This window comes from Aquarana catesbeiana, linkage group LG02 (assembly GCF_042186555.1).
Source record: "Aquarana catesbeiana isolate 2022-GZ linkage group LG02, ASM4218655v1, whole genome shotgun sequence".
NCBI lineage: Eukaryota > Metazoa > Chordata > Amphibia > Anura > Ranidae > Aquarana > Aquarana catesbeiana.
Genome location: NC_133325.1, coordinates 126,032,622 through 126,056,009, shown reverse-complemented (window position 1 = coordinate 126,056,009; position 23,388 = coordinate 126,032,622). Strand labels below are relative to the sequence as shown.

The window sequence follows — 23,388 nt, the reverse complement described above, 5'->3', positions numbered from 1 at the left end:
GTTACAGTGACAGTGTATGGTATTAGCACTGATCACTGTATTAATGCCAGTGGTGATGTCAGTGGCAGTTAGTCAGTTCCCCCCAACATCAGTTAGTGTCAGATTGTCCACCGCAGTATCACCGTCTCATTATAAGTCACTGATCGCTGCCATTAGTATAAAAAATAAAAGTTCCGGTATGTATACCATCGTTTATAGATGCTATAACTTTCACACAAACCAGTAATTTTATACTATAATTATAAACCAGTCAACAGTCACTAATTGGGATGTTTTTGTCCAAGATGTATGAAGAAATTTGATTTTTGTTTTTTTTTTTTTATCGGATGTGTTTTATAGCAGAAAGTAAAAAAATATTTTTTTTAATTGTCAGTGTTTTTTCATTTTTAGCACAAAATAGATAGCCAAGTGGTGATCAAATACCACCAGAAGAAAGCTCTATTTGTGTAATAAAAATGATATAAATTTCAAAAATCATAGACTTTCTACCATGGTCAGTGCTAGAGATATTATATTGCTGTGTGTGAAAATGATTGGTTAAAGCTTTGTAATCAATACAGGGACTGCTTGTCTATTGGTCTGCAAGAGGTCTCAGTCACACCCTCTCCTCTCCCCTATGGTGAGTCTGGGCTGCGCTGCAATCTTATCTGATACAATGCAACCGAGCAATTGATTGATGAATAAGCAGCAGCACCACCTAGCGGCCACGTTGGGAAGTGTACACATCTAAAGGGATTAGCGGGCTGCGCTGATTGTAGAACAGCGGGCTCCTCTCACTCATGTCTCCGCTCCCCTCATACAGCTGTGTGTGTTCTCCTGGAGCCGCCCGCTCACTCCGTGCATGGCTGGGGCTTCTCCCTCTAGTGATCACACCCCGGCAGGACTCACACTGATGACACCCCGACAGGGCGAGGACTGAGAAAAGTTGCCTGGATGAAGCCCAGCCAGTCCCGGGATCGCCATTCCTCTGGGAATGAATATACAAACAGATTCCATTTCCCTGACAGGACCGGGACTTCAGGTGAGTCCTACTACTACTCCTAGTACTACTATTACTACTCCTAGTACTACCATTACCGGGACTTCAGGTGAGTCCTACTACAGTACTCACTCACTGACTGATTGGACTGGGAGCCTATAGTTTGTTTCTCTACTAGCTGCTGGACTTTTTCTGCTAGCTGCTGGACTTACTGCTCTGTGGTGCACTTACTGCTAAGTGTACTTATGCTAGGTGCTGGTCTTACTGCTAGGTGGACTTTTTCTGCTAGGTGCTAGACTTACTGCTAGGTGCACTTATTGATAAGTGGACTTACTGCTAGGTGTAATTACTGCTAGGTAGACTTGCTGCTAGGTGTAATTGCTGCAATTGGACTTGCTGCTCTGTGCTGGACTTACTGCTAAGTGTACTTATGCTAGGTGGACTGGCTGCTAGGTGCACTTACTGCTCTGTGCTGTAATTACTGCTAGGTGGACTTACTGCTAGGTGCTGGACTTACTGCTAGGTGCTGGACTTACTGCTAGGTGCTGGACTTACTGCTAGGTGCACTTATTGATAAGTGAACTTGCTGCTAAGTGAACTTGCTGCTAAGTGGACTTACTGCTAGGCGCTGGACTTACTGCTAAGTGGACTTACTGCTTGGTGGACTTACTGCTAGGTGCACCTACTACTAAGTGGATGTTCTGCTAGGTGCTGGGCTTACTGCTAGGTGTTATTACTGCTAGGTGTTATTACTGCTAGGTGTTATTACTGCTAGGTGTTATTACTGCTAGGTGTTATTACTGCTAGGTGTTATTACTGCTAGGTGGACTTTCTGCTAAGTGGACTTTCTGCTAAGTGGACTTTCTGCTAAGTGGACTTTCTGCTAAGTGGACTTTCTGCTAAGTGGTTGACTTACTGCTAGGTGTACCTGCTGCTAAGTGTACTTAATGCTAGGAGCTGGACTTACTGCAAGGTGTTATGTATGTACTGCTTGGTGTTGTGGACTTACTGCTAATTGCCGTGTACTCATTGCTAGATGTTATGTACTTACTACCAGGCTGTATGTAGTCACTGCTAGGTACTGTGTACTTACTGATAAACCCTGTGTACTTACTGCTAGTTGTTGAACTTACTGCTAGTTGTTGAACTTACTGCTAGTTGTTGAACTTACTGCTAGGTGCTGGACTTTTTCTGCTAGGTGCTGGACTTTTTCTGCTAGGTGCTGGACTTTTTCTGCTAGGTGCTGGACTTTTTCTGCTAGGTGCTGGACTTTTTCTGCTAGGTGCTGGACTTTTTCTGCTAGGTGCTGGACTTTTTCTGCTAGGTGGACTTGCTACTAGGTGTAATTGCTGCTAGGTGTAATTGCTGCACTTGGACTTGCTGCTCTGTGCTGGACTTACTGCTAAGTGTACTTATGCTAGGTGGACTTGCTGCTAGCTGCTGGACTTACTGCTCTGTGGTGCACTTACTGCTCTGTGCTGGACTTACTGCTAAGTGTAATTACTGCTAGGTGCACTTACTGCTCTGTGCTGTAATTACTGCTAGGTGGACTTACTGCTAGGTGCTGGACTTTTTCTGCTAGGTGCTGGACATTTTCTGCTAGGTGCTGGACATTTTCTGCTAGGTGCTGGACATTTTCTGCTAGGTGCTGGACATTTTCTGCTAGGTGCTGGTCTTACTGCTAGGTGCTGGTCTTACTGCTAGGTGCTGGTCTTACTGCTAGGTGCTGGTCTTACTGCTAGGTGCACTTATTGATAAGTGGACTTACTGCTAGGTGTAATTACTGCTAGGTAGACTTGCTGCTAGGTGTAATTACTGCTAGGTGTAATTACTGCTAAATAGACTTGCTGCTAGGTGTAATTGCTGCAATTGGACTTGCTGCTCTGTGCTGGACTTACTGCTAAGTGTACTTATGCTAGGTGGACTGGCTGCTAGGTGGACTTACTGCTCTGTGCTGGACTTACTGCTAAGTGTAATTACTGCTAGGTGCACTTACTGCTCTGTGCTGTAATTACTGCTAGGTGGACTTACTGCTAGGTGCTGGACTTTTTCTGCTAGGTGCTGGACTTTTTCTGCTAGGTGCTGGACTTTTTCTGCTAGGTGCTGGTCTTACTGCTAGGTGCTGGTCTTACTGCTAGGTGCTGGTCTTACTGCTAGGTGCTGGTCTTACTGCTAGGTGCTGGTCTTACTGCTAGGTGCTGGTCTTACTGCTAGGTGCTGGTCTTACTGCTAGGTGCTGGTCTTACTGCTAGGTGCTGGTCTTACTGCTAGGTGCTGGTCTTACTGCTAGGTGCTGGACTTACTGCTAGGTGCTGGACTTACTGCTAGGTGCACTTATTGATAAGTGGACTTGCTGCTAAGTGGACTTGCTGCTAGGTGGACTTGCTGCTAGGTGGACTTGCTGCTAGGTGGACTTGCTGCTAGGCGCTGGACTTGCTGCTAGGCGCTGGACTTGCTGCTAAGCGCTGGACTTGCTGCTAAGCGCTGGACTTGCTGCTAGGCGCTGGACTTGCTGCTAGGCGCTGGACTTGCTGCTAGGCGCTGGACTTGCTGCTAGGCGCTGGACTTGCTGCTAGGCGCTGGACTTGCTGCTAAGTGGACTTACTGCTAGGTGCACCTACTACTAAGTGGATATTCTGCTAGGTGCTGGGCTTACTGCTAGGTGTTATTACTGCTAGGTGTTATTACTGCTAGGTGTTATTACTGCTAGGTGTTATTACTGCTAGGTGGACTTGCTGCTAGGTGGACTTGCTGCTAGGTGGACTTGCTGCTAGGCGCTGGACTTGCTGCTAGGCGCTGGACTTGCTGCTAGGCGCTGGACTTGCTGCTAGGCGCTGGACTTGCTGCTAGGCGCTGGACTTGCTGCTAGGCGCTGGACTTGCTGCTAGGCGCTGGACTTACTGCTTGGTGGACTTACTGCTAGGTGCACCTACTACTAAGTGGATATTCTGCTAGGTGCTGGGCTTACTGCTAGGTGTTATTACTGCTAGGTGTTATTACTGCTAGGTGTTATTACTGCTAGGTGTTATTACTGCTAGGTGGACTTTCTGCTAAGTGGACTTTCTGCTAAGTGGACTTTCTGCTAAGTGGACTTTCTGCTAAGTGGACTTTCTGCTAAGTGGACTTTCTGCTAAGTGGACTTTCTGCTAAGTGGACTTTCTGCTAAGTGGACTTTCTGCTAGGTGTACCTACTGCTAGGTGTACCTACTGCTAAGTGTACTTAATGCTAGGAGCTGGACTTACTGCAAGGTGTTATGTATGTACTGCTTGGTGTTGTGGACTTACTGCTAATTGCCGTGTACTCATTGCTAGATGTTATGTACTTACTACCAGGCTGCATGTAGTCACTGCTAGGTACTGTGTACTTACTGATAAACCCTGTGTACTTACTGCTAGGTGCTGGACTTTTTCTGCTAGGTGCTGGACTTTTTCTGCTAGGTGCTGGACTTTTTCTGCTAGGTGCTGGACTTTTTCTGCTAGGTGCTGGACTTTTTCTGCTAGGTGCTGGACTTTTTCTGCTAGGTGCTGGACTTTTTCTGCTAGGTGCTGGACTTTTTCTGCTAGGTGCTGGACTTGCTGCTAGGTGGACTTGCTGCACTTGGACTTGCTGCTCTGTGCTGGACTTACTGCTAAGTGTACTTATGCTAAGTGTACTTATGCTAGGTGGACTGGCTGCTAGGTGAACTTACTGCTAGCTGCTGGACTTACTGCTCTGTGGTGCACTTACTGCTCTGTGCTGGACTTACTGCTAAGTGTAATTACTGCTAGGTGCACTTACTGCTCTGTGCTGTAATTACTGCTAGGTGGACTTACTGCTAGGTGCTGGACTTTTTCTGCTAGGTGCTGGACTTTTTCTGCTAGGTGCTGGACATTTTCTGCTAGGTGCTGGTCTTACTGCTAGGTGCTGGTCTTACTGCTAGGTGCTGGTCTTACTGCTAGGTGCTGGTCTTACTGCTAGGCGCTGGACTTACTGCTAGGCGCTGGACTTACTGCTAGGCGCTGGACTTACTGCTAGGCGCTGGACTTACTGCTAGGTGCACTTATTGATAAGTGGACTTGCTGCTAGGTGTAATTACTGCTAGGTGGACTTGCTGCTAGGTGCTGGTCTTACTGCTAGGCGGTGCACTTACTGCTTGGTGGACTTACTGCTAGGTGCACCTACTGCTAAGTGGATATTCTGCTAGGTGTTATTACTGCTAGGTGGACTTACTGCTAGGTGCTGGACTTACTGCTAGGTGCTGGACTTACTGCTAGGTGCTGGACTTACTGCTAGGTGCTGGACTTACTGCTAGGTGCTGGACTTACTGCTAGGTGCTGGACTTACTGCTAGGTGCTGGACTTACTGCTAGGTGGACTTACTGCTAGGTGCTTGACTTACTGCTAGGTGTACCTACTGCTAGGTGTACCTACTGCTAGGTGTACCTACTGCTAGGTGTACCTACTGCTAGGTGTACCTACTGCTAAGTGTACTTACTGCTAGGAGCTGGACTTACTGCAAGGTGTTATGTATGTACTGCTTGGTGTTGTGGACTTACTGCTAATTGCCGTGTACTCATTGCTAGATGTTATGTACTTACTACCAGGCTGTATGTAGTCACTGCTAGGTACTGTGTACTTACTGATAAACCCTGTGTACTTACTGCTAGGCGCTGGACTTTTTCTGCTAGGCGCTGGACTTTTTCTGCTAGGCGCTGGACTTTTTCTGCTAGGCGCTGGACTTGCTGCTGGACTTACTGCTAAGTGTACTTATGCTAGATGCTGGTCTTACTGCTAGGTGCACTTACTGCACTGTGCTGTAATTACTGCTAGGTGGACTTACTGCACTGTGCTGTAATTACTGCTAGGTGGACTTACTGCACTGTGCTGTAATTACTGCTAGGTGGACTTACTGCTAGGTGTAATTACTGCTACGTGGACTTCTTGCTAGGTGCTGGACTTTTTCTGCTAGGTGCTGGACTTTTTCTGCTAGGTGCTGGACTTTTTCTGCTAGGTGCTGGACTTTTTCTGCTAGGTGCTGGACTTTTTCTGCTAGGTGCTGGACTTTTTCTGCTAGGTGCTGGACTTTTTCTGCTAGGTGCTGGACTTTTTCTGCTAGGTGCTGGACTTTTTCTGCTAGGTGCTGGTCTTGCTGCTAGGTGCACTTATTGATAAGTGGACTTACTGCTAGGTGTAATTACTGCTAAATAGACTTGCTGCTAGTTGGACTTGCTGCAAGGTGGACTTGCTGCAAGGTGGACTTGCTGCTAGGTGTAATTGCTGCTCTGTGCTGGACTTGCTGCTCTGTGCTGGACTTGCTGCTCTGTGCTGGACTTGCTGCTCTGTGCTGGACTTGCTGCTCTGTGCTGGACTTGCTGCTCTGTGCTGGACTTGCTGCTCTGTGCTGGACTTGCTGCTAAGTGTACTTATGCTAGGTGCTGGTCTTACTGCTAGGTGGATTGGCTGCTAGGTGGACTGGCTGCTAGGTGGACTGGCTGCTAGGTGGACTGGCTGCTAGGTGGACTGGCTGCTAGGTGGACTGGCTGCTAGGTGGACTGGCTGCTAGGTGGACTGGCTGCTAGGTGGACTGGCTGCTAGGTGGACTTACTGCTAGCTGCTGGACTTACTGCTAAGTGTACTTATGCTAGGTGGACTTACTGCTAGGTGCACTTACTGCTCTGTGCTGTAATTACTGCTAGGTGGACTTCCTGCTAGGTGCTGGTCTTACTGCTAGGTGCTGGTCTTACTGCTAGGTGCTGGTCTTACTGCTAGGTGCTGGTCTTACTGCTAGGTGCTGGTCTTACTGCTAGGTGCTGGTCTTACTGCTAGGTGCTGGTCTTACTGCTAGGTGCTGGTCTTACTGCTAGGTGCTGGTCTTACTGCTAGGTGCTGGTCTTACTGCTAGGCGCTGGTCTTACTGCTAGGTGCACTTGCTGCTAGGTGTAATTACTGCTAGGTGGACTTCCTGCTAGGTGCTGGACTTTTTCTGCTAGGTGCTGGTCTTACTGCTAGGTGGACTTACTGCTAGGCGCTGGACTTACTGCTAGGCGCTGGACTTACTGCTAGGCGCTGGACTTACTGCTAGGCGGTGCACTTACTGCTAAGTGGACTTATTGATAAGTGGACTTATTGATAAGTGGACTTACTGCTAGGTGGATATTCTGCTAGGTGCTGGACTTACTGCTAGGTGCTGGACTTACTGCTAGGTGCTGGACTTACTGCTAGGTGGACTTGCTGCTAGGTGGACTTGCTGCTAGGTGGACTTGCTGCTAGGTGGACTTGCTGCTAGGTGGACTTGCTGCTAGGTGGACTTGCTGCTAGGTGGACTTGCTGCTAGGTGGACTTGCTGCTAGGTGCTGGACTTTCTGCTAAGTGGACTTGCTGCTAGGTGCTGGACTTTCTGCTAAGTGGACTTAATGCTAGGTGCTTGACTTACTGCTAGGTGTACCTACTGCTAAGTGTACTTACTGCTAGGAGCTGGACTTACTGCAAGGTGTTATGTATGTACTGCTTGGTGTTGTGGACTTACTGCTAATTGCCGTGTACTCATTGCTAGATGTTATGTACTTACTACCAGGCTGTATGTAGTCACTGCTAGGTACTGTGTACTTACTGATAAGCCCTGTGAACTTACTGCTAGGTGCTGGACTTTTTCTGCTAGGTGCTGGACTTTTTCTGCTAGGTGCTGGACTTTTTCTGCTAGGTGCTGGACTTTTTCTGCTAGGTGCTGGACTTTTTCTGCTAGGTGCTGGACTTTTTCTGCTAGGTGCTGGACTTTTTCTGCTAGGTGCTGGACTTTTTCTGCTAGGTGCTGGACTTTTTCTGCTAGGTGCTGGACTTTTTCTGCTAGGTGCTGGACTTTTTCTGCTAGGTGCTGGTCTTTTTCTGCTAGGTGCTGGACTTTTTCTGCTAGGTGCTGGACTTTTTCTGCTAGGTGCTGGTCTTTTTCTGCTAGGTGCTGGTCTTTTTCTGCTAGGTGCTGGTCTTTTTCTGCTAGGTGCTGGACTTTTTCTGCTAGGTGCTGGTCTTTTTCTGCTAGGTGCTGGTCTTTTTCTGCTAGGTGCTGGTCTTTTTCTGCTAGGTGCTGGTCTTACTGCTAGGTGCTGGTCTTACTGCTAGGTGCTGGTCTTACTGCTAGGTGCTGGTCTTACTGCTAGGTGCTGGTCTTACTGCTAGGTGCTGGTCTTACTGCTAGGTGCTGGACTTACTGCTAGGCGCACTTATTGATAAGTGGACTTACTGCTAGGTGTAATTACTGCTAGGTGTAATTACTGCTAGGTGGACTTACTGCTAGGTGGACTTACTGCTAGGTGGACTTACTGCTAGGTGGACTTACTGCTAGGTGGACTTACTGCTAGGTGTAATTACTGCTAGGTGTAATTACTGCTAGGTGTAATTACTGCTAGGTGTAATTACTGCTAGGTGTAATTACTGCTAGGTGTAATTACTGCTAGGTGGACTTGCTGCTAGGTGTAATTACTGCTAGGTGGACTTTCTGCTAGGTGCTGGACTTTTTCTGCTAGGTGCTGGTCTTACTGCTAGGTGGACTTACTGCTAGGCGGTGCACTTACTGCTAAGTGGACTTATTTATAAGTGGACTTATTTATAAGTGGACTTATTTATAAGTGGACTTACTGCTTGGTGGACTTACTGCTAGGTGCACCTACTGCTAAGTGGATATTCTGCTAGGGTGCTGGACTTACTGCTAGGTGCTGGACTTACTGCTAGGTGTTATTACTGCTAGGTGGACTTACTGCTAGGTGCTGGACTTACTGCAAGGTGTTATGTACTGCTTGGTTTTGTGGACTTACTGCTAATTGCCGTGTACTCATTGCTAGATGTTATGTACTTACTACCAGGCTGTATGTAGGTACTGTGTACTTACTGATAAGCCCTGTGTACTTACTGCTAGTTGTTGAACTTACTGCTAGATGCTGGACTTACTAGGAGTTGTGTACTTACTGCTAGGTTCTGTGAACTTGCGGAGATTATATGTACTTACTGCTACAGGGCCTTAAAGTATTCATACCCCCTTGATATGTTCCACATTTTGTTATGTTACCGCCAAAAACGTAAATTTATTTATTTTTTTTTTTGGGGGGGGGGTTTATGTGATGGACCAACATAACGTGGCACATAATTGTGAAGTGGCAGAAAAATGATGAATGTCTTTCAAACTTTTTTACAAATAAATATGTGAAAAGTGTGGCGTGCATTTGTATTCAGCCCCCCTTACTCTGATACCTAACTAAAATCTAGTGGAACCAATTGCCTTCAGAAGTCATCTAATTAGTAAATAGAGTCCACCTGTGTGTAACTTAATCTCAGTATAAATACAGCTGTTCTGTGAAGCCCTCATAGGTTTGTTAGAGAAGCTTAGTGAACAAACAGCATAATGAAGGCCAAGGAACACACCAGACAGGTCCAGGGATAAAGTTGTGGAGAAGTTTGAAGTAGGGTTAGGTTATAAAAAAAAATATCCCAAGCTTTGAACATTTCACGGAGCACTGTTCAATCCATCATCGGAAAATGGAAAGAGTATAGCACAACTGCAAACCTACCAAGACATGGCCATCCACCTAAACTGACAGGCCGGGCAAGGAGAGCATTAATCAGAGAAGCAGCCAAGAGGCCCATGGTAACTCTGGAGGAGCTGCAGAGATCCACAGCTCAGGTGGGAGAATCTGTCCACAGAACAACTATTAGTCCACAAATCTGGCCTTTATTGAAGAGTGGCAAGAAAAAAGACATTGTTGAAAGAAAGTTCCATTTGCATTTTGCAAGAAGCCATGCGGGGGACACAGCAAACATGTGGAAGAAGGTGCTCTGGTCAGATGAGACCAAAATTGAACTTTTTGGCCTAAAAGCAAAACGCTATGTGTGGCGGAAAACTAACACTGCACATCACCCTGAACACACCATCCCCCACTGTGAAACATGGTGGTGGCAGCATCAAGTTGCGGGGATGCTTTTCTTCAGCAGGGACAGGGAAGCTGGTCAGAGTTGATGGGAAGATGAATGGAGCCAAATACAGGGCAATCTTAGAAGAAAACCTGTTAGAGTCTGCAAAAGACTTGAGACTGGGGTGGAGGTTCACCTTCCAGCAGGACAACGACCCTAAACATACAGCCAGAGTTACAATGGAATGGTTTAGATCAAAGCATATTCATGTGTTAGAATGGCCCAGTCAAAGTCCAGACCTAAATCCAATTGAGAATCTGTGCCAAGACTTGAAAATTGCTTTTCACAGACGCTCTCCATCCAATCTGACAGAGCTTGAGCTATTTTACAAAGAAGAATGGGCAAAAATATCACTCTATATATGTGCAAAGCTGGTAGAGAAATTCCCAAAAAGCCTTGCAGCTGTAATTGCAGTGAAAGGAGGTTCTACAAAGTATTGACTCAGGGGGGCTGAATACAAATGCACGTCACACTTTTCACATATTTATTTGTATCATTTTCCTTCCACTTCACAATTTTGTGCCACTTTGTGTTGGTCTATTACATAAAATCTCAATAAAATACATTTACATTTTTGGTTGTAACATGAGAAAATGTGGAATATTTCAAGGAGTATGAATACTTTTTCAGGGCACTGTATGTGCTGGACTTACTGCAAGGTGTTATGTACTTACTGCCAGGCTCTGTGTACTTACTGAGCTTATATGTACTTCCTGCTAGGTGTTACACACTTATGCCCCGTACACACAAGCGGATTTTCCATCAGAAAAAACCTGGATGGTTTTTCCGACGGAATTCCGCTCAAGCTTGTCTTGCATACACGCGGTCACACAAGTTCTCTGAACTTTCGACCATCAAGAACGCGGTGACATACAACACTACGATGAGCCGAGAAAATGAAGTTCAATGCTTCCGAGCATGCATCAAATTATTTCCGAGCATGCGTAGGAATTTTGCGCGTTGGAATTTGTACAATGGCATTTTCGGATAGGAACTTTTTCCGACCGAAAAATTGAGAACCTGCTTTCAATCTTTTGCTGGCGGGAATTTCGCCAGAAAAAGTCCGATGGAGCATACACACGGTCGCATTTTCCGACCAAAAGCTTTCATCGGTCTTTTGCTGGCCGAATTTCCGATCGTGTGTACGGGGCATTACTGTTATGTGCTGGATTTGAGTGGCGGCCGGTCCATAAGGGGCGCAGGGGCGCCACCTCCCCAGAGTTCAGCGCCACCCCCTCAAAGTTCACAGAATGATTTATTCTTAAATTATGATATGACTAACATTTTATAACATCTTAAAGTGTGCTGGGAGCTGGACTAATAGCTGTCTATTAGCTCCATCAACTTCTCACAAGCGCATGATTAGAACCTGAGGGTCTAATTGGCTTGTTTGACATTGTCCGAACCCTCCCACTTTTGCTTTTAGCAAATCAAAATTCGCGATTGCGTCATTTCCGGTTTTCGGCTTCTCGTCCCGGCCAATCAGAAGGCTGAAGACCCCAGGTATCAGGGGAGCCATGACAGGCCAGGCTGGAGGCTCCGTGTGCAGGTTAGGACCTGGAAGGGTTTGTTTGCGCTGACCAACCCCCCCCCCCCCCCCCGCTCCTGCTGGGCTAACTGCAAGGTGATAAGGGAGATTTACTAAAACTGGTGCAAATGTGTATAGTAACCAATCAACTTCTAACTTCAGCTTGTTCAACTAAGCTTTGAAAGTAAAACATAGAAGCTGATTGGTTACCATGCATAGCTGCACCAGATTCTGTGTGCTCCAGTTTTAGTAAATCCGCCCCCATGTGTACTTATGGCTAGGTGTTGTGTATTTATCCCTAGTTTTTTTTTTTTTTTTTTTTTTGTATTTACTGCCAAGTGTTATGTAGTTATTGCTAGGACGGTGTTGTGTACTTACTGATAGGTTGTATGCATGTACTGATAGTTGATGTGTACTTCAACACAAATCACTCACTAAATTAGCAGGTGAGTCAGCGCTCCACTGGCAGACAAATAGTCATGTAAAATCCATAGAAGACATATGAAGAAGGGTGGCAAGCTTGATAGGAGAAAAGACGTGCAGTCACCGGCAGCTCCTTGATGGGTATGGGGTCCCCTCAAGACATGTAAACAATAATGGAGGGCGCCAGATCAGTATATGTCAAACATAAACCACAATTTATTCTGAAAACACATCTAAAAACGCTGTATACTGCACACAGGGATGGTAGATTGGAGCAGTGGTCTCGATGGACTGTAGAGTAGCCGCAATAGCACACGCCAGGAGCATTCTGGCTACCAGGAAAGGGACATTATTTCTGGCCAGGAGAGATTGGGCATTATTTATCACTGGCCATGAGGGAATGAGCATTATTTCTCACCGGCCACCAGGGAAGGGACATTTATTACTGGCCACAAGGGAATGGGCATTATTTATAACTGGCCACCAGGGAAAGGGCATTATTTATTGATGGCCAGGAGAGATTGGGCATTATTTATCACTAGCCACAAAGGGAATAGATATTATTTGCCACTGGCCACCAGGTATGGGGCAGTAATTATTAGTGGCCAACAAGAAGTGGGCGATATTTATTGTTGGCAACCATTAAATTATGTATCACTGGCCACAAGGAAAAGGGCATTATTCATCACTGGCCATCAGGGAAGGGACATTATTTATATCTGGCCATGAGGGAATGGGCATTATTTCTAACTGGCCACGGGAGAATGGGTATTATTTATCGCTGGCCACCAGGGAAGAGACATTATTTGCTGCTGGCCAGGGGAGAGTAGGCATTATTTAACACTGGCCACGAGGGAATGGGCATTTATTTATCACTGGCCACCAGGGAAAGGGCATTATTTATTGATGGACAGGAGAGATTGGGCATTATTTATCACTAGCCACAAAGGGAATAGATATTATTTAACACTGGCCACCAGGTAAGGGGCAGTAATTATTAGTGGCCAACAATAAATATCACCCACTCCTTGTTGGCCACTAATAATTACATACTAATTATGTATCACTGGCCACGAGGAAAAGGGCATTATTCATCACTGGCCATCAGAGAATGAGAAGTATTTATCACTGCTCACCAGGGAAACAATACTGGTTATCACTGGCCACCAGGAAAAGTGCATAGGTGATCTCCAGGCCAGGGTATGGACAGTGTTGATCCCTAATTACCAGGGTATGGACAGTGTTGATCCCTAATTACCAGGGTATGGACAGTGTTGATCACTAATCGCCAGGGTATGGACAGTGTTGATCACTAATCGCCAGGGTATGGACAGTGTTGATCACTGGTCACTAGGGTATGGACAGTGTTGATCACTGGTCACTAGGGTATGGACAGTGTTGATCACTGGTCACTAGGGTATGGACAGTGTTGATCACTGGTCACTAGGGTATGGACAGTGTTGATCACTGGTCACTAGGGTATGGACAGTGTTGATCACTGGTCACTAGGGTATGGACAGTGTTGATCACTGGTCACTAGGGTATGGACAGTGTTGATCACTGGTCACCAGGGCCTGGACAGTGTTGATCACTGGTCACCATGGTATAAACATTGTTGATCGTTGGCTAGCAGGGTATTGACATTGTTGTTTATTGGCTATCAGGATATGGACATTGTTCATCACTTACAAACAGGGAGTGTGCATTGTCTATCAGTTGGCTTTTATCTGTAACCACCAGAGAATAGATTTTATTTACCACCAGGGAATAGACATTGGTGTTTCTGGCCACCAGGGAAATGACAATGTTGATCACTGGTCACCAGGGAATGTGCATTAATTATCATTGCCAACCAGGGAATCTGTATTATTTATTCCTTCCAACCAGGGGATGGGCATTATTTACCAGTGATCACCAGGGAATGGACATTTGGACTTTATTCTTATATGGTTGTTTTGTCTGTATGCACATTTATGGTTTGTGTGTAAAATGGGTATTTGTTGATAGTTAGCCACCAGGGAATGGGCATTATTGATCCCTGGCCACCAGGGGATGCTTTTCGAGGATGGTTGGTCACCAAGGAAATGAGCATTGTTGATTGTTAGCCACCAATGAATGTGCATTGTAGATCGATGGTCACCAGGGAATGTGCATTATTGATCTTTGACCTCCAGGGAATGTGCATGGCTGGTCATTGGCCACCAGGGAATGAGCATTATTGATCTTTGGCCATCAGGGAATGTGCTTAGTTGATCATTGATTTCTAGGGAATATGCATTGTTGATCGTTAACCTCCAGGGAAATATTGTTGATTGTTGGCCACCAGGGAATGTGCATTTTTGATCATTGACCCCCAGGGAATGTGCATAGTTGATAATTGGCCACCAAGGGAATGGACATTGTTGATTGTTAGCCATCAGGGAGTGAGCATTGTTGATCATATACCACCGAACAATATGCATTGTTGAAAGAAAGGGTCGCTGGTTTGAATCCCAACCATGACACCACCTGCCTGGAGTTTGCATGTTCTCCCTGTGCCTGTGTGGGTTTCCTCCGGGTACTCTGGTTTCCTCCCACACTTCAAAGACATGCTGTTAGGTTAATTGGATCCTGTCTAAATTGTTCCTAGTATGTATGAATGTGAGTTAGGGACATAGATTGTAAGCTCCTTGAGGGTAGAGACTGATGTGAATGTACAATGTATATGTAAAGCGCTGCGTAAATTGATGGCGCTATATAAGTACCTGAAATAAATAAATAAATAAAATTCCTGACTGGTTGTTTGTTCTGTTATGTTGAATAAAACTATAAGTACTGGTGGATTGTAAATGGATCCTTATGAACTAAATTACAGCTCAGATGCCTGTTAATGGTTTTGTTAACTGAATTAAACAATTAACAATTTAAAAGAAAGCTTTCTCCTTATAAATGTGGTTTGCTGAGCAGTTTTCCTCTAGATAGATAAAATCACAATGTTTGTACTGAGTTTGGCAGTGTTCAGGGTCATAGTATTATCCAATACTGAACACAGTCTATGGCCGGCCATACATTATACAAGTTTCCTTTAGATTTCAAACCTAAACACTTCCAGTTGTATGCAATCAGACAGGCCTAAGAAAATTGAATAATGTATGGTCAGCTTAACTGGTGAGATTTTGAGTAATAATTTCCAGTGTCCAGGCACAGAGCAGGGTTGGAAATCCTGAACTCCAAACGACTTTCTGCTGTGGGTCCAGAAATGACAATTGAAGGACTCAGAGCAGCTTATTTGTTTCCACTGCCATTTACTCAGCACCAGCAGCATGAGTGTAAAATGTCATATCTAAATTGTGTCAAAATGCTCTGTCCATAACCCGTGACACATTCCCAGACCATGGCCTGCTATGTTTGTAAGTTGGGTGTAATGGCGCCTCTATTGTACATTGCTTTCTAATTTATATATTAGGTTGTATTGATATTTCTAGAGGAGTCGGCTGATGTCACAGAGCCAGTCCAGGCTGGGGAAAGATTGCGACAATATGGTCGGGATCCTCCCACAATCCTGGACCAGCACCTGACTCTGCCTCTCTGCAAGCCGCTGGGAGCCTGAGCCTGCTCCTTTAAAGCATGTTATATATGTGCTTTTGCTCTGTCATTTGGCCCCCTGTAATACCTAAAAAAAACCTCACTGATCCTGCCAGTTTCTACCCTCCCCTATGTAAACTGACCACAGTGTATCATGACTGCTGAGCCTTGACACCGTGGTCAATTTACGTGCCTCTGTCATACGCAACCCTGCTATCTGTTTCTTCTGCGCTCCTTTGTCTCTCCTCCCTGCCTGTCAGCTAGTGACAGTACCCACCCCTCTGCTCCTGCTGCTTAAATAACTGTAACATTTATGAACCATCAGCTCTGTCTCCTATTGCAGTGCCCCCCTCTGTGTGTGATTTATAAAAAAATGCTGTAAATACCTAATTTCAGAGCCGAGATCCATGATCACATGACCGGTCGGCTCTCTCCTCCTGACTGACGTCAGCGGGGGAATCTTGGCCCCACCCACTGCATCTGTCAGAGGAGTAGGGGCTATAGCCAGCCGGTCATGTGATTGCGGATCTCTGCTCTGAAATGAGGTATTTACATTTAAAAAAAATAAATTACACACAGAGGGGGACAATGCAATAGGAGACAGCGCTGATGGTGTATACAGCTTAGAGTGGCTTAACAACCACGTTAACCCTCTACATGCTCAATAATTTGCCTCTTCCACCGTGTGTCCTTCCTGGGTGCCTGGGTCCATCATGATGGAGCTGCCGGAGATCAGTGAACATCTGTGCTTATCAGCCCCCTTGTGGTAGCAATAAAGTTATATTAAAGAAGAAAGAAATGTTCAAAAAATGAAAGTTTAATAATAATAATATAATAAAAAAAAAACTACAAATTCTTCTTTTAAAAGCCTCTGCCCAAACAATTGCATACATACAAACATATCAACTATGGATAATTTGGGGTTTGCCGCTGTTTCACGGACATGTGCTGTTTTGAAGTTTGACATATTTGGTATCTATTTACTCGACACAACTTCATCTTTTATATTTTACCAAAAAAAAGTGAGTATTATTTTGTGTGCACTAAATATACTGAAAATATAGATTTGATAAATAGTAGTGCAATTATCGTGTGACATTAAAAAAATCTAAAAAAACTGCCAGCATTTATTCTACAAGGTGTCTGCTGTTAGAAAATATATATGTTATGCGGGTTTTAAAGAAGAATTCCAGGCATGGTATATTTTATACATAGTTACATTGGTCTAGCTTAGACCAACATAACTACTGTATGTATATACTATACCTGGACGATGACCCTGGAAGTTGGAAATCATTGTAGTAGAGACTGCTACTCCAGTCATATTCATTTGCTTCTGGGTCCAGGGCCGAGCGGCTGCATTGTGAACACAGGAGGTCAGCTGCTCAGCCATTCGTTGAATGCTTTGCATTTTCTGATTGGATGAGGTGGAGAGGGTGGCATCACCTCCCTACCGCTCCACCTCATCCAGTCAGAGAATGCTTTGCTCCATGACCCGTTAGTGCAGACTTTTATGATTTAAAACAGGCAGCGAGAAGGTGTTATGTCACCACCTATCAAATGCCCTCTAAAAGAGCAATCCATCGCTTAATGCCCTTTATAGGGGGATGCTAGTCTAAATGAGCCCTTATACCTATGTGTTCTGTAGAAACTGCTGTTTGATGTCCTTCCTCAAACCGATTTCTGATTGAAAGGGTCTACCTTCATTCTAATCACCTGAGCAATCCAATTCTTTTAGGTGTGGATGAACCTAGAAGGTTTTCACCAACAATGGAATTGCCTATGCAGTGGGATGCTTAAAATTTACAAATCAGCACAGACTTTGGAGAACAGTGGAGAGCCAATTCCATAAGCAGGAAATTCGATTTCTGGAAGCGTTCTGTATGCAAACCGTGTTCAGAACGCCTGCAGATTGACAAGCTAAAAGACGTAAGATTTGAATTGAAGTTTGACAATTTTAGGAAACGACAGTGTGTCCAGACTGAAATGTAATGGTCATTTTTTTAATACCATTAAATTAGGAAATCACACGTTTTTGTGATTATATTTATTGTATCAAAATGAGAGCAAAAGTGGAGTTTTCCTTTCACCTTCATTTTTATTGTTGCATTGCTTATTTTCAGACCTCGGTACAAAGGAAAAATAGTGTCATTACTGATGGTAACTAGCCATTTATACTTCTCTTTACACCAGAAGGTTACATTCAGTTACTGTGGGCAACATGAGTAAGGAGTGATTAGTGTTCTTTTTTAATATTAACCAGTTTTTAACCACTTGACCTCCAGGAGGTTTACCCCCCTTCATGACCAGGCCATTTTCTGCTATACGGCCTGCATTACTTTAACTGGCAACTGTGCGGTTATGCAAAGCTGTACATAAATGAAATATCATTTTTGTCCCACAAATAGCTTTTTTTTGGTGGTATTTGATCACCTCTGGGGTTTATATTTTTTACGCTATAAGATCCCTTTCACACTGGGGTGTTTTTCAGGCGTTGTTCAGGCGCTTTAGCGTTAAGAAAAGTGCCTGAAAGAAGCCTCATCTGTAATCCCAATGTGAAAGCCCGAGCCCTTTCACACTGCCAGCGCCCTAAAAACGCTGGTAAAGCGCTGCTTAAGACCCTTAACACACTGGGGTGCAATGTGAAAGGGCTCAGGCCATCGGCGCACCCAGCCTGGTGGCAAAAACACGAAAGCGCTGCAAAGAAGCTCCTTGCAGGACATTTTTTGACGCCCTGCCAGCGCAGCGCCCCAGTGTGAAAGCACTCGGGCTTTCACATTGGGATTGCAGATAAGGCTTCTTTCAGGTGCTTTACAGGCGCTTTTTTTAACGCTAAAGCGCCTGAAAAACGCCCCAGTGTGATAGAGGTCTAAACAAAAAAGAATGACAATTTTGAAAAAAAAAAACCCCAATATTTCTTACTTTCTGCTATAAAACATATCCAATAAAAAAGAAATCTCTCGACTCTCGAAGCCAATCCGAGCAGGCTACTGTTTGAAGCCTGCTCGGATTGGCAGAGGTTGTTACTCCAATCTGAGCAGGATCTATATTCATTAAAAGAATACATTGCTCGTCGGGATTGGCTCACCGGTGTGTACTGTATGTAGCCGAAGCTACATACAGTATTACCGCACATCCGACGGGCTGACATACAGCGGGCTGCATTTTATACCTGGCGTATAAGACGACCCCTGATTCTTGCCTTTTTTTTTCAAGTGTAAAAGTTCTTCTTATATGCTGAAAAATACGTTATATTAATTGGTTTGCCCAAAAGTTATAGCATCTACAAACTATGGGGTATATATACTGGAGATTGTATATTTATTATTTAGTTTATTTATACTAGTAATGGCAGCAATCATGGGGGGGACTGCGATTATTGCTGCGGACAATCTGACACTTTTGACACTTTGTGGGAACCAGTGACACTAATACAGTGATCAGTGCTAAAAATATGCACTGTTACTGTACTAAAGATACTGGCTGGGAAAGGATTAAACATCAGGGGCAATCAAAGGGTTAAATGTTTGTGTGTACTGTGAGGTGCTTTCTCTACTGAATGTGCTGGTTTTTAGTCCTGCTTATTTTTTTATTACCTGTTTATTTCCTGTTTCCTGCAGAGAAACAAAAAAAAAAACACATCCCTGCTGAAAATAAATGGATTATATAAAACAGTTTAACCACTTGTCAACCACATATATACGTGATATACGTGATTCTGCTCTACCGGGTAGGGGGCTCACTGCTTGTGTCGTTATTAGTCACAGCCCAAGCCGATCAGCGGGTGCCGGCCAATGGATGACCGCCGCCACTGACTGATCTGCGAGGAAGAAGGCGGGATAGAGCTCTGCATATGTAAACAATACAGAGCTCTATCCTGTCTTCTTCCTCGCAGATCAGCGACTGGCGACACCCGCTGATCGGCTTGTGCTGGGACTAATCACATCGGCTTGGGCTGTGACTAATAAGGACACAAGCGGTTAGCCCCCTACCCGGTAGAGCAGAATCACGTCTATATGCGGTTGGCAAGTGGTTAAACTGTTTTTATATAATCCATTTATTTTTATTTATTTGAAAATAAATTAATATATGAGAAAGAATCTCCAAGTACTTCTTTCTCAGAAACTGCTTCCTCCTCCCTTTTACCCCTTCTATCCGCCCTTTAACACTAAATGCTGGGAGGCGGAGACAGACATTCATGTGACCACTATGATTGGCCGTCACAACTGTCACATGATCGCAAAGCTATGCCTCAGGAACTTTCCAGTACCCGGTCACTGTTGTGGGGGGAACGCACAGAACACACGCTCCCTGCACAGGAAATATTTACCTAGGGACGCATATATGCAACCACTCGGAATTAAAGCCCACCCGCTGAGAGGCCGCATATATGCGCTAGGTTAGCGGGAAGCGGTCATAGGCTGGTTCTCACTACAAGTTTTGTTTTCGAGATGCATTTTTTCATACATGTTTACATGTGTATTTGATGTGTTTTCACTTTGTTCCAGTTCGTTTTTTTTTTTTTTTTTCTTTAACTGGACCCTTGAAAAAATCTTTATATTAATTCAGCAAAGTGTGCGTTCTGGTACGTTTACATGCCTTTTGCTACATTCCAAATGCATTCTAGATGAAAAATGCAGCAGGTTCTATTTTTGTTGACCACAATGGAGCTGACTGCACTGGTGTCAATCAGGACCATTGGAATACATGCAGAAGACTGTGCATGCAAGTTTTGATGCAGTTTAAAAACATACTGGAAAGCATCTGGTGTGAGTCAGCCCTGAAAACCTTGAACTATGCTGAGTGATAAGGGATCACTCTGATGACTCACTGCTTTGACTCGTATATGTAAATTTCAGATGAATGAGGCAAGGCAACCGTGTCTCTTTATGCTCATGAGGAAAATGCAAAACATTATTATGCAATAATTCATATTTATCGAAAAAATATATATTTTCAATGTATCTATTTATTTAAATCCTGATCATAGTAAGAAACGAATGAAAAAAATAATTTTGCACTAAAAAAAAAATGCGGCATGACTCTTCATGTGTTAAGGGGTTTGCAGCCTATTAATTGTGAATGAACTGGCTAATGCAATGCGTGAAAATGCATGCATTGAGGTGCAGAAAGGTCCATTAAAACAGACTTTTCCCAGAAAACAAAAAAACACAACCGCATGCAGTTCTGAATGCTTACCATTTACTTCTGTAAAAATCTGTTCTTATTTTTTTCCATACAATTTTTAATCATGTGCTTCCTCCTGTCCCAAGGCACTGGTAATATTGCTTTGGCCTTACAGCTGCCCCCTGGGAAAGCTACATCAGCAGTGGATTATAGGGGACTCTTACAAATAAATGTGAGATCTTGCAGTATTTCATGAAATCTCATGAGATTTTGGGAAAAACTTCATTGTTTGTACAATGCTAAGGTTTCAACAACCACAGCTGTAGAGCACATAAATGCAATATATTATCCATTTTTTTGATAAAATATAAAAGATGATGTGAGGTTGATGTGAAATAGATACCCAACATGTCAAGCCTTAATGTGCGCCCTTGAAATGGCGACAAACTTTAGTACTCTATATTTTTCATGGCAATAGTCTATTTTTTTCATAAGCAACACTTTTTAAAGCCCCTACAGGCATCAGTTTGGAGTTAACCATGAATAATGGGCCTAGAATTATTGATCTCACTCCAGCGTATGCGGAGATATGTAACGTGCATTACAATTACCATTTTGTGCGTAGGCACTCCCAGCGCGGGTATTTACAATCGTATGTGGGTATAGAGGGGCTGAATTTTAAGTGTTTGGGTATAACTTTAATTTTTACATGTTTTTTTACATTTTTGTTTAAAAAAAAAAAAAAAAACCTTTTTTTTATGCATTTTTTGGTGGCAGGTTCTCTTTAATGAGACATCAAGGTTCTAAAAGACCCATAATGTCTCACCTGTCGTCCGGTGAATCTAATGCAGCGCAGACTGAACTGCATTGGATACAGTTAAACGAGGACCCAGAAGTGACATTTTACATATCGCTTCTGGGTCTGTAACAGGAAGGGGACACCAACAAAAAGGACATTCGTTGGTCTCTCTCCCTTCTACTTGGTGGCACCCGCCATGCTTATCCTGGGCCCATTAATGGGTGCACAAAGCCTGGGGGCGCAGAGGGGTGCACGAAGGGCGTAGCTGTTACCGGGGTGTATGGAAGCAATCAAGCGGCTGCATAGCCGCCAGGTCGCTTCCAGCTGAGAGCCGACATTTGGCTTGCCAGATTTACACACAATCCCAGCAAAAGTCACCATACATAGGGAAAATGAGAAATTGTAGCTGAATGTACCTTTATTTACAAAATGTTCATTAAAAACATTTCCAAAATATTCTATCTGTATTGACCACCTCTTTCTAAATAATTTTATATTTTATAATATAAAATCTGATATGAGTTTGGTAATTTTCCCTATGTATGGAGACTTTTGGGACCGTAAATTATAAATCTATTTTGCTGTATGTTTGGAATCATGCCTCGCTGAATAGTTTTTTTAAGCAAATCATTTCGTTGTACTTTGGAGATCCTGCTAGTAAAGTTGCAGTCTGGCAATGCTAAGCCCCTTCCTCACAGTTATGCAGTGTACACACGGTCGGACTTTTCGACTGGACTTGTCTGACGGACGCCAACGGATCAAATCCGGCGGACAATCTGATCGTGTGTGGGCTTCACCGGACCTTCAGCGGACTTTTCCAGTCGCAAATCTGACGGACTTTAGATTTGGAACATGCTTCAAATCTTTACGTCGTAACTCTGCCGGACCCAGAAATCCGAACGTCTGTATGCTAGTCCGACAGACAAAAACCAACGCTAGGGCAGCTATTGGCTACTGGCTATCAACCTCCTTATTTTAGTCCGTCATCGTGTACGAATCCGTTGGACTTTGGTGTGATCGTGTGTAGGCAAGTCCGTTTGTTAAAAAGTCCGCTGGAAAGTCTGTCGGACCAGTCCGGTCGAAAAGTCCGCCTGTGTGTACACGGCCTTAGTTGACCTATTGAGTTGCCAATCTGATAGATATGACAGGCAGAACAAGGCTGAACTGAAGGAGCGCACATGGCAGACTGATAACACTGCTGCTTTTTATGGGGTGCTGTCAGCCTACAACAGAAAATCCATTAGTGGCAGGATCTCCAGGTAAGAAACTGCAAAAGATATACAAAAAAATGAATTGCTGTGGACAGCTTTTTATAGTGAGGTATGATGCCAAACATACTAAAAAATAGATTTGGGTTTAGATACATGGGATATCACTGCTATCTTTTTTTTTTTTTTTGGCCACTGTAGATCCATAAAGCAAATGTGTGCTTTAAACTCGAAGTATTGATGATCTGTTGATATTTTGGATTTATTCTGGGCCTGGGTTGTACTTGCGATCTCAATGTTTCACGTTCTGCTGTAAAATCCCAGGCGTTACTTAGGCAATGACTTTGGAAAATTGAATCTTTATGTGTGTGTTGATGCTTTGTAAAGAAAGGTCTTTGTTGTATTAGAAAACAGTGTGGGAGTTCCGTGAATAGATGGTCGGCACGTTCTCTGGAGTTAGTCATGCAAATTAGGTAAATAAGCTGCAGGTAATTCACTTTCTTATCCAGCTTGAATGATCAGGCTGATGAATGCGTGTGGATAATAATGGAGAACTGCAATACCTATGCATTTCGGATACTTTGTAGTTTTGTTGTGTTCATGCACCATAAGCTAGGCAGAATTACATCATTAGATGGAGCACATTTAACAATAGATGGACTTTAAAGGAGACCATTATATTCTGAAAGCCAACTGGATCATTATGAACATTATTAAATATGAACAGCTACCGCTGAGCCCATTACTTATTCCTGCCCATTGTTTAGAACTCTTGGTTCATTTTACAAGAACACTGTACCAAGGATGGAACTATAGCAAAGAA

At 44.1% G+C, this 23,388-nt stretch overlaps 1 protein-coding gene across 2 annotated transcripts in view; it reads left to right on the top strand.

Annotated features, from left to right (window-relative positions):
• The first annotated feature begins 707 nt into the window (after nt 1-707).
• SGCG (sarcoglycan gamma) overlaps nt 708-23,388 on the top strand; it is a 678,395-nt gene continuing 655,714 nt past the window's right edge. For both annotated transcript variants that reach the window (XM_073613440.1, XM_073613439.1), the window contains exon 1: nt 708-1,021. In XM_073613440.1, the coding sequence (XP_073469541.1) occupies nt 974-1,021 (48 nt within the window). In that variant the 5' untranslated portion in view covers nt 708-973. The remainder of the gene's footprint in view (nt 1,022-23,388) is intronic.